General features: G+C 39.3%; 1 protein-coding gene across 1 annotated transcript in view; it reads left to right on the top strand.

Moving 5' to 3' along the window:
- tmem198aa (transmembrane protein 198aa) overlaps window positions 1-18,082 on the top strand; it is a 51,680-nt gene that overhangs the window by 26,315 nt on the left and 7,283 nt on the right. Inside the window, exons 3-6 of the mRNA XM_082508162.1 lie at window positions 480-730; window positions 7,040-7,278; window positions 7,828-8,040; window positions 8,529-8,652. Of these exons, the coding sequence (XP_082364288.1) occupies window positions 592-730; window positions 7,040-7,278; window positions 7,828-8,040; window positions 8,529-8,652 (715 nt within the window). The 5' untranslated portion in view covers window positions 480-591. The remainder of the gene's footprint in view (window positions 1-479; window positions 731-7,039; window positions 7,279-7,827; window positions 8,041-8,528; window positions 8,653-18,082) is intronic.

Below are 18,082 nucleotides of genomic sequence, written 5' to 3'. Positions count from 1 at the left end.
AACAGATCAGTGGCAGAGTGCAGGCACAAGCACTGATGTGAAATTATTAAGGGGTTTTTACATTAATCGTTTCGTAAACCTTAGCTCTGGCGTACAAATAAGAGGTCTACAAACAGCCTCTTACTTGTGTCGCAAATTTCCCACGCCATGCAAATTTATGCAAATTCATTCTGTTGTTTTTTTCCATGGCAACAACTTGAATATGTGTGTGTGTTGCATAGCTCCTGCAACTGGTCGAACTTTATACTGTACAGCCAAGTGAATGATAGTGGCTGAATTGCATTTTATCTGCAGCAGTACTCATGGTTGTGCTGAGATGTTTCTTTTTTCAGAAATATGGAGCATGCTTAGTGTATAGTCAGCACTCAGAGCTGAGTACTTAAAATGAACAATCAATAATAATTCTCTCTTTCTTTTCCTCATCCCTTCTCACTGTTGCCCTCTCTTTCCATCATTCTTTTTTTCTGTCCCGCCCTTAGACACGTCTCCGTGGGTGAGGCCCACTGATCCAGAAATTCCTTCAAACCCCCTCAATCCCTTCCCCCTACCCTCTTCTCTCCTTTAGACCCCGTCGCCTCCACTTTATCCACCATGACTTCCACAAGCCAGCTGTTTGGCTTGGCTGAGGTGGGGCTGAGGTGTGACCAGGAGATTGAGAGGAGATATGAGATTGTGCCCTCTGTGGTCTGCTCCATGTGCTGCCTCTTTGGAATCATCTATTGCTTCTTTGGTAAGTGATTAACTAAAAAGAAAGAAAGAAAGAAATCAACATTAATGAAAATTTTAATAGCAGTTTCTATCTTAAATATGAAGCACTTTGAACAGCCAATTATATTAGTTTATGGAAAAAGAGAGAAAAAAAGACAGCAAGGTTACAAATTGCTGGAAATGTCAAAGTAAACCTCCAATATTATAAAGATAGAATCATCTTAAAATGTATCCAAGATCAATATATGACTTTCTTTCATCCATTATGCTCTAATTCTAAGTTACCTCAAAGCAACTCTCTTGCATACAGACTAGAGCCCTTCTGTGTGGCCATCTGCCAGCAGCAGTAATAACAATGGAAACGTTGCGAGTCAATTTATTTTTATGTACAAACGCTGATTAAAAAATTGCTAAAGCATGGTGCCAAAACCCCATGAAATCCCTACTCATCATTTTCAGTTCATCCTGCTCTGCTGGTCTATGTATATTATTGATTTAAGGGCACTACAGTGTAGTTCTCTTGTTTCTGACTCTGTGAGTCAATATTGAGTTCTCATACAGCAGCAAAGACTACTGTGACTTTAGTGGGTGTGTGTTTTTGCTTCACTTTGGTGAATGAGTTGCACTAAAACATGGCGAACACACAGCGTGGACTGAGCTCAAGTAAAATCCAGATATTAAAGCGATCGCGATCAGACTAAAACATGCTGTCATTCCGCTTCTTATTCTAAGTCATGTTTCTTTTTCTTTTAACTAAAAGTTGTAGGAATACTGATTTTTTTTTAAACTTGCACAAAGTTTTGCAATTAATAAAAAGTGCCGTGCCAAAAAGGCAGCAGACCTCCTGTTGTGTGTTTTTTTTAATCTCCTCTGTGTCTTCAAATGTCTGGACATTTGAAGACATTTGCACAGGTCCATTCATTAAAGAACGAAGTCCTTATTGAGGCTTAGTTTTGTGCTCAGAGAGAGAGAGACTGCATTTTATTGGATCATAAGTGAGGGGTCACTCTAATTAGTTTGGATGCAAAGTCATTACAGGAATGTGTAATCAATAAATAATCAGGGTAAAGCGATCTCCCTGTTTATCTAAAGGAATGATTAATGTGAGAAATACTCACTTGCAGCTATTTTTTTCATTTAAGTGCCGGAAATTTTCATCTTCTCTGCTTTCTGCAAGTTAATGATAGTTTGGCACGGCCTGTAGGAATGAATACACATAAGATCAAATGCATAGCCTACTAAACTGGGATTTTTCTGTACTTTCTGTACCCGAGAAGACACTTTTCTTATGCATTTATTGATATTGATGTGATGTGATATCCATCAACCTTTCCACAATGATTTCTTTCTTCCATAGGAGAGGTGATCTTACTTTTGCATACAGTGTTTTGTGTACAGACAAATGAAATCACACAACACAATAAAGGAGTAATTCCTCAAATTCACAGGTGTGTATTTAAGCCTGAAACGTGCAGCTGCCGGTGAAACAAAGAATTTATCCAACATAGATATATTTTCTGGTATGAAATCCTTGAAATGATTTAGGTTTTCTTTTTTTTTTTTTTGGTAGTCTTGCATGGTCAATATCCAGTCAAAGAAAACACATGAAATTGGAGTCAGATTTAGAAATGGTCTGTTTGTAAGCCGGTGGAAAATCTATTTTGACAATGAAAAAACAAATAAACAAAAGATAAACTACTGTCAGTATTTACAGGAAACACACAGTGTCAATTTAGTGACTGAAAAGCAGAGGCATGTTTATTTTTGTGGCAGGTCTCATTACATATGTATTTTTAGGAGGTTTTTTTCCCTTTTTAACCTGAATAATTTGAAGCAAATTATATGATTTACGAAAGTTTGCAGAACACAAACTTGTGTATTGAGCCATATTTCATGCTTAAAAGAAAAAAAAATATTATTATGCGCCTGATCTGCATTTGATTGTTGCCACTAGGATAGTAAATAAAGTTTTGGTGCTGTAGGCAGATCTATAGGATTTTAAGCAGAGAAGCCCCTTGTCTGGATTAATCCTGCAGTCGATTGGAGATGTCAGGTGCAATCAGGGAGCAGCTGCCCCAACCTGCAAGAGCCCCAGAACAACCTGTATGCTGTTTTTTGGATGAATATTGATGTATGTTGAATATGTTGAACCTCTGAGAAGGCTCGTTGCGTGCAAATGCACAAGGAGGGATTGAGAGCACATAAAAAGCATTAACATTCACTGTATACACCAGTAATACACTAGTGTGAGTCAGGCTCCCTGGGATTTTTTTTTTTAAGAAATTTGACAGCAAACACATAATGTTTCTTTTATTTAAAAAGGGGTATATCACACTGTTATTCAAAGATATTGCAAGAGCAGACTTTTGGCGTTTTTTTGGGAGGGGCAAATGACTCTTCTGATCAACCTAAGCTGAACCACTAATTGTAAGCATAACTCCTTACTGGTTAGTTATACAGTTCAATTTGAAAGAAATGTGAAAACAAATTGCATTGTGATCCTTGTTTTGCAATCTTAAAGCACTGCTGTAAGATTTAAAGTCTCAATTTGCCCATCATTTCTTTATATTTTCTGACAAGGAGCCAGACTTTATTGTATTGTTTTTAAAGTGGCCTCGAGCGATAGTTCATTAGGCTTTCTAAAGGTCTTTTAAAGCTTTTAACTGAAAAATGGCTGTTTTTCAGTTCATTCTAAGTACCTTTTTATTTATTTACATCTATTTTTTTTTTAAACTTAAGACTGACCAATGAATCTTTCAAACATAAAAAACGTACCTAATTCAAGGGAGGAACTGGTGTTGCATCTACAGATAAAGCAACTTGTTACTTATTTAATGTGGGATCATTTTGACAAAGAATGGAACAAAAGGCATTCAGTATCCAAAGAAGAACTCTGAATGTCCTTCAAGAAGCCTGGAGAACTTTTCCTGAAGACTAGCTCAAAACCTTTGAAATGTGTATAAAGAACTGCTGCAGAAGTCATCACTCTTTTTTTTTTTAAATGTCACATTCATTTAGTAAGAATCCAAAATGTGATGTCCTTGTTTCAAAATTTTTGCATACGGTACAGGTACATGTTCTTATTTTTATATTAGGATAAAAGTGTATACTGTTATTATGCTGCATGGTGCTGGCTGTGATCGAAGGTGTCACCAAAAATCGTTTCTTACATCCTGCCAATAAAATCAACAGCAAGAAATAAGAGACATCAAATACACGACAGCATAATTTTACTTCAAATTCTTTACCTCCTCAGTCCTACTAGTCTGTTTGTCTCTCTGTTTGACTCCATGCATTGTCACTCTCGGAGCTATAATCACTCTTCTGCAAATGAGATGCAGAGCATATTGTTGATGTTTCTTGGAAACCCCGCAGTCACATTTGAACAATATGAAGAAAACCGTTATCAGCAGGAAGATTGATTCTCCCTGCTGATAAAGTCCTCTTGGTACTGCAGAATTTAGTTTACCTCCAATGAGTTAGGAAGAAAGGGTTAGCTGTCATTTATTTGAGTCAGAATTACAAAGTTGTGGTGGAAATGATGAGTGATGTTATTGGAACAAGATGGATGAAGCAGAGAAAAATGTCGAAAGACATGCGTGAACAGATGGGAGGGTTTGATGGAGGGAAAGTAGGGAGAGCAGAGAAGAGGAATGAAGGGAGTGGGAGGGATGGGAAAAAGGTGCAGCAGCAGAACTGTTGAAAGGATAGCAGCCTAATGAAGGGAAAGAAGAGGAAAAGATGGCAGAAGTAAAGGAAAAACAATTTATTTTAGAATTTGTTTGCTGATTTATGGGGACCATCAAATATGAAAGAATATTGTTGCGGATTTGTGACAGCTGCTGACCAAACACATTTTCTGCTAGCTGTAGATGTTATGGAAATGCTTGAATTACTCCGTGTCAGGACTTGTACCCCTTGAGGCATTCTGTTACAGAAGAAGTGCAAACAGCTGTGATGAATACAGTGGCTTTCACTGCACACAGCAACTGAAAGGTATCTAGGAAAACACACACGACAGAGGGGAAGGAATAAAGGAAGCTACAAGAAGTGTGTCAAATAAATGAGGTATGGTCACAAGGGGGGAGGAGCACGGATGGTGGTTAGGATGAGAAGAGGAGCATTGTTTGACTCAGCTGTGCAATGCCTGATTACACAAAGATAACAATCTGACGTTGGGTCCCCTCGAGACAGAGCCCAGTCAGAGAGACGGAGCTACTGAGTCGACATAAAGGGGGACACAAACGTTAATAAACATAGAAACAGGACAAGGAGATTTAAACTATTGATAAGACGAGCCTTTAATCTTTCAGAGTATTTTTTCTTTGTTTTCATTGAGTTAAAACACTTTAAGATGGAAAGAAAGCCAAGAAGGACAAGAGGGAACATATGGGGGGAAAGAGCAGCTGTTCTATTCAGCGAGCCTGCTGACTAATGAATGTGGATGACCTTTAGTAATATGATGATGATCATATTTTAAAGCAATTTCATAAATGTTTATAGAGCGAGTTTATCGCTTCTCACCATTCTGCGGAGAGGAAGTGCCTCTCTCTTTCTTGCCCACCATAGCGTGGTTGCTGTTTATCATTATTTTTTTTCTCTGTTCATTATGCTTTCTCCCTGGCATATTTTATCTTTTCAAATGAAATACGATAAGATCCTTTTAATTTCAAGAGCCATTTGCAAAACCACAAACAGCATATAGTTAATCACTGGGCTGAATGGAGAAAACAGTGCGGTGTAATTACAGAACCAAAGCAAAATGTTAAATCGGGAAACAAATACCTGTGGCACTTACTGCTGATATACACTAATGGTTTTTACTGTTCCATTAAAAATGTAATTTTGTTCTGCCACAGTCATGGCATCATCCATCCCATCAGCAGCTGTAAATGTTTATGTCTCACTAAATCAATGTTCTTTAAAGTAGTCTATAGCTTTTAGATTTTTCAGTAAGTGTGGCCAATGATGAAGACAGATAACACAATAATTAATGTAAGTTCATGTTCAAATTAAGAAGAATCAAAATTTGGAAACCAAAAGGTTTTCACAGGTCTGCAAATACATATATATATATATATATATATATATATATTTTTTTTTTTTTTTTTCAGCTGCATGGGATATTTTTGGTAAACTTGATGTTTTTTAGGGTGCTGAATCCAAAAATGATCTCCATTTCCCTCCATTATGTACAGGTTTGTTTTGCAAAACATGAGGAGTTTACAAAAAAAAGTACAACAGAGATAAAAAAAAAAAATCTGTATTTTATTACAATCATCCATCCGTCCATTCATTTTCTTCCGCTTATCCGGAGCAGGGGCAGCAGAGAAGCCCAGACCTCCCTCTCCCCAGCCACCTCCTCCAGCTTGTCCAGGGGTCCTGGGTCTGCCCCGATGCCTCCTCTCGGTGGGACATGCCTCACCCATGAGGCGCCCAGGGGGTATCCTTGTCAGATGCCCAAACCACCTCAACTGGCTCCTTTCGATGTGGAGGAGCAGTGGCTCTACTCTGAGCCTCTCCCGAATGGCCGAACCTCTCACCCTATCTCTAAGGGAGAGGCCAGTCACCCGCTTGCGATCTCGTTCTTTCGGTCACTACCCACAGCTCGTGACCATAGGTGAGGGTAGGGACGTAGATCGACCGGTAAATTGAGAGCTTCGCTTTTACACTCAGCTATTTTTTCACCAAGACAGACCGGTACAGCATCCGCATCACTGCGGCCGCCACACCAATCCATCTGTTGATCTCCCGCTCCCTTCTCCCGTCACTCATGAACAAGACCCCGAGATACTCAAACTCCTCCACTTGGGGCAGGAACTCATCCCTGCCTGACCCGGGAGTGGGCACTCTACCCTTTTCTGGCCGAGGACCATGGCCTCAGATTTGGAGGTGCTGCATTTTCTATTTGTATTTCTCTTGAGTCTCACTCACAGAAATATTAAATTAATGTAATCATAATTGGACATGTTTTTTTGACTCAAGTATAGGATACCAGATTTCAGTTTAAAAAGGGAAATTGTAGACTTAATTAAACTAAAACCTTGAGTTTTGTAAGAAAACCTGACGAGATGGAATTTCATGCATCTCTGGACCTCTTCTGCTGCTGTTTTCAGATTGCTCACACTTCATTGATGTGCACTACACGTGCGCCATAGTTTCAAACTGAAGACCCCTGAAGTTGAACTGTACTGTTGCTTTTTGTGTCTCATCTTGTCACTTTGATGTGTTTAAATTCTGTGTTTTTTTCCCCTCAGGCTTGTGTGTAGATTTTATGCATTTGTATGCTGGTCATATCTTCACATTGGTTTATTTTCCATCTGTCCTCCAGGCTATCGATGCTTCAAGGCCGTGTTGTTTCTAACAGGCCTAATGTTTGGCTCTGTGGTCATCTTCATGCTATGCTATAAGGAGAGGGTGATGGACACTCAGCTGAGTGTGGAGGCGTCCGTGGGCATCGGCCTGGGCATCGGGACCCTGTGTGGTCTGGTGACGATGCTGGTTCGCAGTGTGGGGCTGTTCATGGTGGGCCTGCTGCTGGGCCTGCTGGTTGGAGTTGCATCACTGGTGGTAATTTGCCTATTTTTAAGAATTATGTGTGTAAGCCAAATTATTAAACAATACATGCATTTGATATATCAGTATTACTTATATTGCATGAATAACACTGGAGCTAAGGATAAGAAAGTAGTTTTCATTGTCTATAGAGTAAAGGTGTATAAATTAACTGCATGCCATTACTATGTATCTGTAATTTTTGTAAAATAAACTATACATGAAAACATGACATTGTCAACAAATCCATCATGCATGTTTAGATATTTTCCTGGAACAATCCACACAAAAATGTCCCGGGTTATTTTTCCCATGATTCTCCCCTCCAACAAGTTTCATGAAAATGTGCCCAGTTGTTTCATTGCAATCTCAGCACCAAAATTTAGAGGTCTATATTTGTCCATGTGCCACTTCTGCAGTGAGTTTTGAGGAAATGTAGGTTTTGTAAAATTGTACAATTGTAGGGTTATTTTTTTCTTAACTCTGAAATAGCATTTAGATTATGATCCCAAATTGATTCACATACAAAAAAGCAAAATGGAACACTTTTCCTGTCTCTCTTAGGTCATGGAGGAGTTCTACCACCCCAGAACAGTGTGGGTTCCTCTGGGTATTCTCTTGGGTTCTGGGACACTATTTGCTGTCCTCACACTACAGTGGCAGCGCTGCTTTGTCACCCTCTCCACTGCCACATTTGGCTCTGCCATCATAACCGTAACCGTGGATTATTTTATAGAGCTGTTCGCTTTGGTACACTACGTTTATGAGAGACTCAAGGTAAGAACATCAGGGTATGCTTCTGTGCATCTTTCCGAGTACATGTTTGTGAGAAAGACAGATATTATAAAAGTTATTAAAAAAACTTGTTTGTTATGGAATATGTAATTCTGACATAGTCCATATTCTGAAACACATATTCCAGTGATATGTGTGTCAGACTAAAAGGAGATGTAAAACATATTTTGAAAAAAGGTGTGTTCTTTTTGTTAGTAGAAACAGGACTACAAATACTTTTCTTCAAGTGCGGAATGTCGATAAAGGCCTTGCCAGGTCATATCAATTGTATTTATAGAGCATATATCAAATAATTGCCTCAGCTGGCTTAAAGACTTGCACTAAGTCTGCACACCCTCTGTGCTCAGGCACTTGGCAAGAAAAAGCTTACAGAAAAAAATCATTAAAATTGGGAGGAAATGGAGAAGATAAATTCTTTAACTGATCAGCAGTTAAGGATATAACTGACACTGGAACTGTATTTTTTGCAGGTGGATCCCAAGAAGCCAGTGTGCTGGTTTACTTGGGTGATCATGGGGGTGTGGCCTGTCCTGGCACTCCTCGGAGTGCTGATTCAGTGGAAAGTCACTGCAGAGGGATTTTCTCACACAGAGGGTGAGTGTTATTGCTTTATACACAACTAAACTCACCAGAGCAGACTGAGAATCTATTTCAATGTTTGTGGTTTTTTGCATCTTGCCAGAGGAATTTCCGGCCAAGTTTAAGTTTGTTATTCATTTTGTTGTCCTCAAAGCTTTTTTATTTATATAGCACCAAATCACAACAACAGTCACCTAAAAGCACTTTATATTATAGGATAAAGACACTACAACAATAGAGACAAACCACAACAACCAAATGACCCTTTGAGCAAGCACTTGGCAACAGTGGGAAGGAAAAAACCCTTTTAACAGGAAGGAACCTTCAGAGAACCAGGCCCAAGGAAGGGCAGCTATCTATCCCGACCAGTTGGGGGTGATGAGGCAGTAGGTTATATAAAATAATTTTTAAGTGAATAATATACTATCCATTGTCACAGCATGTAATCACCAACAAAGGCGGACGTCACGGATGTTGGTTTGGCACTGGCGTTTTGATCTGCGTCACTATGTTAGTCTTGCCTTGGTAAACTTGAGCTTGTTCAAGAGATTTATTTAGAAACTTCTGAAAGGTTCATAACTTTTCAGAGATTTTAAAATGTTGTAAACCATTAGGTGACATAATTACGTACTGTATGTGGATTCTCAGAGATTAGTATAATATGTAAGATGAATGCAGAGTGTTCATCTCTCTCATCTGCAGTCATACATGGCATTTTGGAAAATGCCATGTTTGACTGTCATCAAGGAATCCCGTTTAAGAGAACTACATATATGAGTTGTGTATATGAGTATATGGAAATCAGAATATCTCTCCAAGTCATGAAGTATTTGCTAGTTTCAAGCTCTTGAAGAAATTGTTGGAAGTATCATTCTCTCCACAAAAACTTTCAGTAGCTGTCTACCAGACATATTGTAGTACGAACAGACAACATGATGGCAGCAGTGTGCATTGCATACACAGTAGGCTTGTTTGAAATAGCCAGTAGCCTGCTGCTGCAGCCTCAAAATCTCACGCTGTTCATCAGAGTGGTTCACATCATGGAAGTACAGATCCTTGCAGGAGACTTGATGTCTCTCACACATTAAAGGGAATTTGATTTCTATACACTGTGTAGATGTTTTTGGACAAATCTGAGAAGGAAGAAGTGGATTTGTTTACCATGAAATAAAAGAGTAATTCAGATCTCTGTAAACATATAAGACAACCCTTCACTGGATGTTGCCTTCTCTCACTAGTCATGGCTAGGGATGGGTATCGTTTAGGTTTTATCCGATACCAGTACCAAACCGGTACTTTTGAAACGGTGCAGGTGCTTAAACGGTGCTCGAACCGGTGCTTAAAGAATGGAGAACACACACTTTGTCCAAAAACTTCTCATGTTTAGCTGTTTTTTTGTAAAAAGATAATAACGTTAGCCTTTTCTGCAGCTATAGGGGATTTATGGCATCACTCTTGGCTGGAAGCAGTGCTTAATCAATGGAAAAAACACCAATTTTGTCCAAAAACCTCTCATGTTTAGCTGTTTTCCACTTTTTCTTTGGTCATTTTAGCCTTTTTGGCCATGGTGAAGGGAGTATCTGCCATCAAACAAGAAGACAGCCGCATGTAACTACGACGGTGTTTGCTAGTTCACCTTACGTGCATTAATGTAATAACGTGGTTAGCCTACTCAACGTAAATAACACACGAACAACATTAAGCTACTCACGCAGAGAGTCATCATTTCTGCTACACTGGCAGGGCTAGGGGCCAGGACTCTCCTCTTCAGGTTTTTGGGGGATGTTGCTAACTCCGGGTCCGATAACAGGCAACCCACCCGCAGTAGATGTGCCCGGTGTGAGGTCTCGCAGCAAGCTATCAAATACGGCGCATTTCTCGGCTTTTAACAAAATGCTATACGTTGCCAGGTGTTTCATCAGATTCGAGGAGTTACCTCCTTTGCACAGTATCACCTTAAAGCAGGCTGCTGAGTTTGCATCTTTTGCTGTAAAGTACAGCCAGACTTTGACCGCTTTGCCTAGGGCATTTTTAATCTGTAGCTCTGCTCTAAAATAATCTACATACCTGGGCACGCCTACTACGCTTGCAAAGGTAAAATGATTGGTTAGAATCCAAAGTGTATGACATTTCAAGAAAAAAAAAGCACCGAAATAAAGCACCGAAATGTGCACTGCTTTTCGGTCTGGTTACTACCATTTATGTCAGAACCGACACCGGTACCCATCCCTAGTCATGGCTCAGATTTCCCTTTTACCCATTTTCCCCAGTTTACCTGGTTTCTTTTTTCTAGCACAGTCAGAAGGAGAATCTAGTTGTCATTCTGGTGGCTACAAAACCCACATCATCATAGTACCCAAGCCCTGGCGCCATGGCAGTTTTCTTGCACTGTCATAGCTGAAAGTGCAATTATCCATCAGTAGCAGTGGGCCATAATGGGAATGCCTGGAAAGAGGTCTGCTCCCTTATGCCCTTGCTTCTTTCTGCTACCTGGTACACAGGCAAATTATCTGCTTGTCATGAAGACAATCTCAGACCTCATACAGACCTCCAGATGTTGGTAAATAAGAAACTAACTCCATCTATTAACTTTTAAAATGCGAAAAAGCATTAGGAGGAGGGCAGTTTCTGCATTATTTGGTTAAGTGCTTTCTGATAGGTATCAGGCAACTAACATCTGTTGTGGACTCTTGATACCTCGGTAGGATTTACCATTGGTTCTAATTGCTCTGGGAAAACCTCCTGCTTTACCTGATAGCTGAAATCTCTCTTAAGATACTGCCTCTAATAATAGCACCCCCCAGGATTGATTTTAGTGAACAGTGAGTGACTTATGTGCACCATGTTATCACTGGAGAAGATGGATGTGCAGTTATTTCAGTGACAGATTCTTGTTTGACACCTTGTTGGGTCAAGGGTTAAGTTTTTTCCTCTCCCTTAGGACAGTGCAGCTGAAGCAACATCTCTGCTAACTCTGTTATTTTATATTTAGCACATGGATAACATTAGGCAGACACAACGATTGTATGTCCTCCACAAAGGACACTGACAGGGCATGACCCTGTCAAAACAGCTTCCGTCTCAGTGCGCGTGCAGTACGTTAACACACAAGCTTGCATTGTAGCAGAAGCAAAGTCTACAAATTGAGCTTGTGCTCAAATCACAAGAGCCTTATCTTTGTCCAGAGGGATGGCAGTGGCAGACATCTGTGTATCAGTATCGTGGATTTCTTCATGCGCCTTCATTCGTATTTGCACAAGATATTTGAGTCACCCCCTGACTCAGTCAGTTTTAAGTGTGCTAGACACCCAATGACGCGCTGTCAAATCTGGCACATTAATGCACATGGAGTGTTGGTCTAATCCCATCATGGATTAGTGAGTCTCATGGTGTGTAACGTCACAGTTCTCTGCTGTGTCACGTGTGTTGTGTGAAATAAACCAAATTTTAAAGTGCAGATTTAATGAAAATGCATTTATCTGAGAATGTTATGCTCGTCATTTCACAACTCACTTGGTTTGATCTGCTACTATTTCCCAAGGTGGAAAGTAACAAAGTAAGCGTATTTTGTTACTCTACTTAAGCAGAATTTTCAGGTACCTGTACTTTAATTTTACTCCACACATTTAAACACAAACATCTCCACTTTTTACTCCCTACATGTTAATTTAGGTTTTAGACATTTGATGTAAGTAATTGTTTCGCATCACAGCGATTTGAACCTAAATGGAGGGAACACAATCCTAAAGGCACTCCCATTGGTGCATCAATCACCGGTGCTTATCACACACAAACAGACGAAAGAGGAATAAACATAATTTACGCATTTACAGCCTTTCTGAGGTTAAAAAAAAAATCCTGGAATGATTTGAAAAGCTGTTTTTGGTACAGAAGGTTGTTGTTGCAGTACTTCAGCACCTAGCTAGCGCTGCAGCAGAGGAGTGAGAAAAAAGGGAGCAACATTTTTAAGTGCAGTCATTTCTTACAGTTCAACAAATACCAGGAAACAGCCAAAGTTTTTCTGTACAGTTTGTTACAAGATGTGTCTGTTAGCTAAAGGTATAGCATCTGCATTTCACAGACAGAGAAAAGCAGAACAGGAGAAGAAGAAGAAGAGAGTTGTTTTTTTTTTAATTTAAGAATTACTCAGTGTTTCTTTGATAAACTTGTGATTTCAATCGTACATGTAATGTTGTCATTCAAGTCGGGCTTTTTTTTGAACAGATGCATGAAATTGTGTTTTTATATTTTAAAATGTCTTGCAAATAACTTTGAGTATAATAACTTTGAGTTATTCAAAGATTCCATGAAAAATGCTGGTCAGTTTAGTGCAGACTACATTGTTAGTTTTCTGCGCTACGGTGGACTTGGGTAGGGTAGTTGTGGTGTTCATGGTCAGTGTTAGGTTACATCATAGTAGCTGAAAGATGATAATCAGTCATGATGTCTCGTTAAACATTTGCTTATATCTTTCTAAATTTAGCTAAATCCTCAAAAATCAGCAACACAGGTCAGCTAATTACAGCCATAAACTAAATATAGTAAGCTTGTCATAGACATTACTGTGATTGTTTTCGCTGAACCACTACAGTTGATTTTGGGGTTTCCACACCTGCTGAATCACACTTTAACCCCAGACTGTCTCATTTTTCCTGTTTAATGTGGAGGCAAAACCACCCATCTGCAATGTAGGCAAATGCAAATAGAACTTTTTTTTTAATTCCCTTTGTTTTTCTCTGATTGTGCTCCACATAACAGCTGTGCAAGCTGAGTACTTTTGTTAGAATTTGAATTAAATTGAAATAAACTTTGTGTTCCTGTCAATCGCTTCATTGTGATATTAATATGACACAAGTATCAGTTAACTTGGCAAAAAAAAACGAATAAATAAAAGCAAAATAAATACATAGCCGGTAGAAATGTCCTCTAAAGAGATTTTTTAAATTTTATTACTGAGTAATTTTTCCTAGCCTGTGCTTTTTCTCTTTTACTCAAGCAAAGAAGTTGAATCAGTATTTTTTAACACAGGATTCAGTACTTCTACTTGTCATGAATAGATAAGTGATGAATATATGTACGTTTGACACCTCTGTTCCTCATGTTTCCACCTGAACAGACATTTCATCACTTATCTACTGCTTATTGCTGTTTGTTTACATTACACTTTCAACACAAGCTTTTTCCAACTTTCAAACAGCAACCAAAACCTTAATCTTATTCCACATATGTTAATTAAGGATAAAAGCTAACAGATAAGAGACACATTAATGAAAGTGTCTTATACTAATATATACCCAGTAAGTAAACAACATTCAATGTACCTAAAATTCAGTAACTTCAGTCTGTCAGTTTAGTGCCAAGATAAACAAACAAGTCACATGTTCCAGACTGCAACACGCTGAAATGTCTGAGCAAAAATGTTTGATTTAAGTACTCAACCGTGTCTAGTTGATGATAGGAGAAACATGTTGTGGTGAGAATAAGGCATGGCGGGACCACAGATCAACATTCAGAGCCATTTTATTCACACTTCTCACCACAGAAAACACCCCCACACACCTGAGTCCCCGTGTTTTAACTCGGCGGGCGTGATTACGGATGCTGTGCAGGTGCGTCCGCCCTCCCTGCACGGCAACGCAGACCACGCCCCACCACACATGGCAATCTATCTTCTTTGAAACTTGTAGTATAGATTTTGTCAAGGCTACTGGCCTGACAAATCCCAGCTATATGAAATCATAACCATGATGAGGATAGGGAACACTGTGTGTGCGGGCATCACTCTTGTGTGATTTTGTGCAGGGTGGATTCTGAATATACCGACACTGGTGTTTTCACCAGAATGTGTTATTGACGCAGCCTGCCTTAATCTGTTCTGAAGGCAGCCACAACACAGATGGCAAGATCACACATACATGTCTTCAACACAATATGTGAATGCAGCAAACAAACACAATACACCCAAACAGACAAGGGCAGAGACAGAAACACTGCGGGTTAGAATCTCATTCACTGGCTCACTCGCTCGCTCATACCTCAACTAAAGGAAGAACAGACACATGCATATACATGCAGAACACACTCAGCCATTTGATCTTTGCCTGTGTTTGACTTGCACCGTCATACAGTGACTTAGAAGAAGTCACACATGTCCTCAAATAATGAGATTAAAAAGCAGGCTACTGCAGCTTCCAGTCAGAGGGTGTGGGCTCAGAGATAGAGGAAGCTTTTCAATGCTATTTTCAAAACTGTGCAATTGTGAGGGGAAAGAGACCTAGGAATAAAAGAAGTAGATTACCACATAGTGTTTCTTGTGGAGAAATAATATAAAACCAGACCATTACATGATGACCATTCTTCCACGTTGTTAAACAAACAAAAATATGGTTTACTGCTATACAGGGAGTGCAGAATTATTAGGCAAATGAGTATTTTGTCCACATCATCCTCTTCATGCATGTTGTCTTACTCCAAGCTGTATAGGCTCGAAAGCCTACTACCAATTAAGCATATTAGGTGATGTGCATCTCTGTAATGAGAAGGGGTGTGGTCTAATGACATCAACACCCTATATCAGGTGTGCATAATTATTAGGCAACGTCCTTTCCTTTGGCAAAACGGGTCAAAAGAAGGACTTGACAGGCTCAGAAAAGTCAAAAATAGTGAGATATCTTGCAGAGGGATGCAGCAGTCTCACAATTGCAAAGCTTCTGAAGCGTGATCATCGAACAATCAAGCGTTTCATTCAAAATAGTCAACAGGGTCGCAAGAAGCGTGTGGAAAAACCAAGGCGCAAAATAACTGCCCATGAACTGAGAAAAGTCAAGCGTGCAGCTGCCAAGATGCCACTTGCCACCAGTTTGGCCATATTTCAGAGCTGCAACATCACTGGAGTGCCCAAAAGCACAAGGTGTGCAATACTCAGAGACATGGCCAAGGTAAGAAAGGCTGAAAGACGACCACCACTGAACAAGACACACAAGCTGAAACGTCAAGACTGGGCCAAGAAATATCTCAAGACTGGTTTTTCTAAGGTTTTATGGACTGATGAAATGAGAGTGAGTCTTGATGGGCCAGATGGATGGGCCCGTGGCTGGATTGGTAAAGGGCAGAGAGCTCCAGTCCGACTCAGACCCCAGCAAGGTGGAGGTGGAGTACAGGTTTGGGCTGGTATCATCAAAGATGAGCTTGTGGGGCCTTTTCGGGTTGAGGATGGAGTCAAGCTCAACTCCCAGTCCTACTGCCAGTTTCTGGAAGACACCTTCTTCAAGCAGTGGTAAAGGAAGAAGTCTGCATCCTTCAAGAAAAACATGATTTTCATGCAGGACAATGCTCCATCACAAGTACTCCACAGCGTGGCTGGCAAGAAAGGGTATAAAAGAAGAAAAACTAATGACATGGCCACCTTGTTCACCTGATCTGAACCCCATTGAGAACCTGTGGTCCATCATCAAATGTGAGATTTACAAGGAGGGAAAACAGCACACCTCTCTGAACAGTGTCTGGGAGGCTGTGGTTGCTGCTGCACGCAATGTTGATGGTGAACAGATCAAAACACTGACAGAATCCATGGATGGCAGGCTTTTGAGTGTCCTTGCAAAGAAAGGTGGCTATATTGGTTGCTGATTTGTTTTTGTTTTGTTTTTGAATGTCAGAAATGTATGATTGAAATGGGTATATATTTGTTTTTTGTTAAGTTGCCTAATAATTATGCACAGTAATAGTCACCTGCACACACAGATATCCCCCTAAAATAGCTAAAACTAAAAACAAACTAAAAACTACTTCCAAAAACATTCAGCTTTGATATTAATGAGTTTTTTGGGTCCATTGAGAACATGGTTGTTGTTCAATAATAAAATTATTCCTCAAAAATACAACTTGCCTAATAATTCTGCACTCCCTATAGATACTGATGCAAAACCAGGTAGAAAGATAGATGTATTATACATGTATAGTATTTATTTCTTCTGTTGTTTCTGAATAAAAAATAATGCAAGAAAAAGGAACAGCACTCGGAGATCAAATCCTCTAAACTGTTCTGCAATTTTAAAGAAACTGATCTGTATCAGCAGTGCAGGTTAATGGATTCTTTCTTTGACCGTGCTTTACCTCTCCAACATATTTCACAAAATGTGTCCTAGCAGCTTTGCATAAAAAATAGGTAAACAGAAAGACAAACAAGCAGCGCTGAACACTCACCTCTATCTCACCTTATGCCTTGGTGAAGTAAACAAATTATAACCATGAAATTTTTGAGAGATAGAAATTAGAACTGTTTGCCCCACTCCCCATGCACATAAAAATATATATATATTACTATCATTATCATTAATTTTTTTATTAGTAATTTTTATTATCAAACGTAGATGTCAGCGTTACATCTACATTACACAAACCTGTGCATTACTTGTACACAGTGTATACGTTGCTGACATTTTGCTACATAATTCTGCACTTTGGCATCATTGGAATGTGCTGTCATGCATACCTGTAAATAAATACTAATGGAATAGTGATGCCTGAATACTTTCTCTTCGACCCAGTATCACAGCAAAGCATGTTAACATGATATCGGGTTGTTGTCTTACACAATGAATAAGAGGTACACAACAACTGGGGGAGCTTTCTATAACAGCTTTCTAATAGTGTGGTAACTGTGCAATAATAAAGAAGTAACAATACGGAATAGCATCTTATTACCAATAAATTACCAAAGTAATATCCAAACAATAACCAAGTGATATTGTATCAACAGTGGTTACACTGAATACGGTTACAGTGAGATGTATGCGATTGGGTAACAAGGCACCAAAAACTAGGTAACGCAGTAGAAACAACCAAATACCAATAAGGCAAACAAATTAGTAATAGTACCATAGTATTCTAGTATAACATCATATATAATAGCCTGCTAGCAATAAAATGCTAATATTTGGATGCTTGATTATTTTAAGATAAGATAAGATAAGATAAGATAGAACTTTATTAATCCCTCGGGTGGGTTCCTCTGGGAAATTCGACTTCCAAAAAAAGCACAGCAACGACCAAAGTTACAGTTACAGAACTGTTATATATATATATATATATACACACACACACACACACACACACACACACACACACACACACACACACACACACACACATATATAAATACAGAGACAAATATAAATAAAATATACAAAGGGGATAAATAGAATAAATAGGAATAAAAAATAAAAATACAAGTGAATTGCACATTTCAAGTATTGAGTCTATTGCACTGTTGACTATTTACAAAAGTATTGCACAAGGTATTGCACAGTGAGGTGCAGAGGCACTACAGCTTAGTTGTTCCCTCCTTTGTCCTCCTGTTTCCCCTCCCTCTCCCCTCCAGAGAGGAGTTAAACAGTCTGATGGCGTGTGGGACAAAGGAGTTTTTAAGTCTGTTGGTTCTTGTCTT

Source organism: Aulonocara stuartgranti, assembly GCF_965226115.1.
Source record: "Aulonocara stuartgranti genome assembly, chromosome: 16".
Lineage (NCBI taxonomy): Eukaryota > Metazoa > Chordata > Actinopteri > Cichliformes > Cichlidae > Aulonocara > Aulonocara stuartgranti.
Note: the sequence above shows the minus strand (reverse complement) of the source record. Positions and strands in the feature narration are given on the sequence as shown.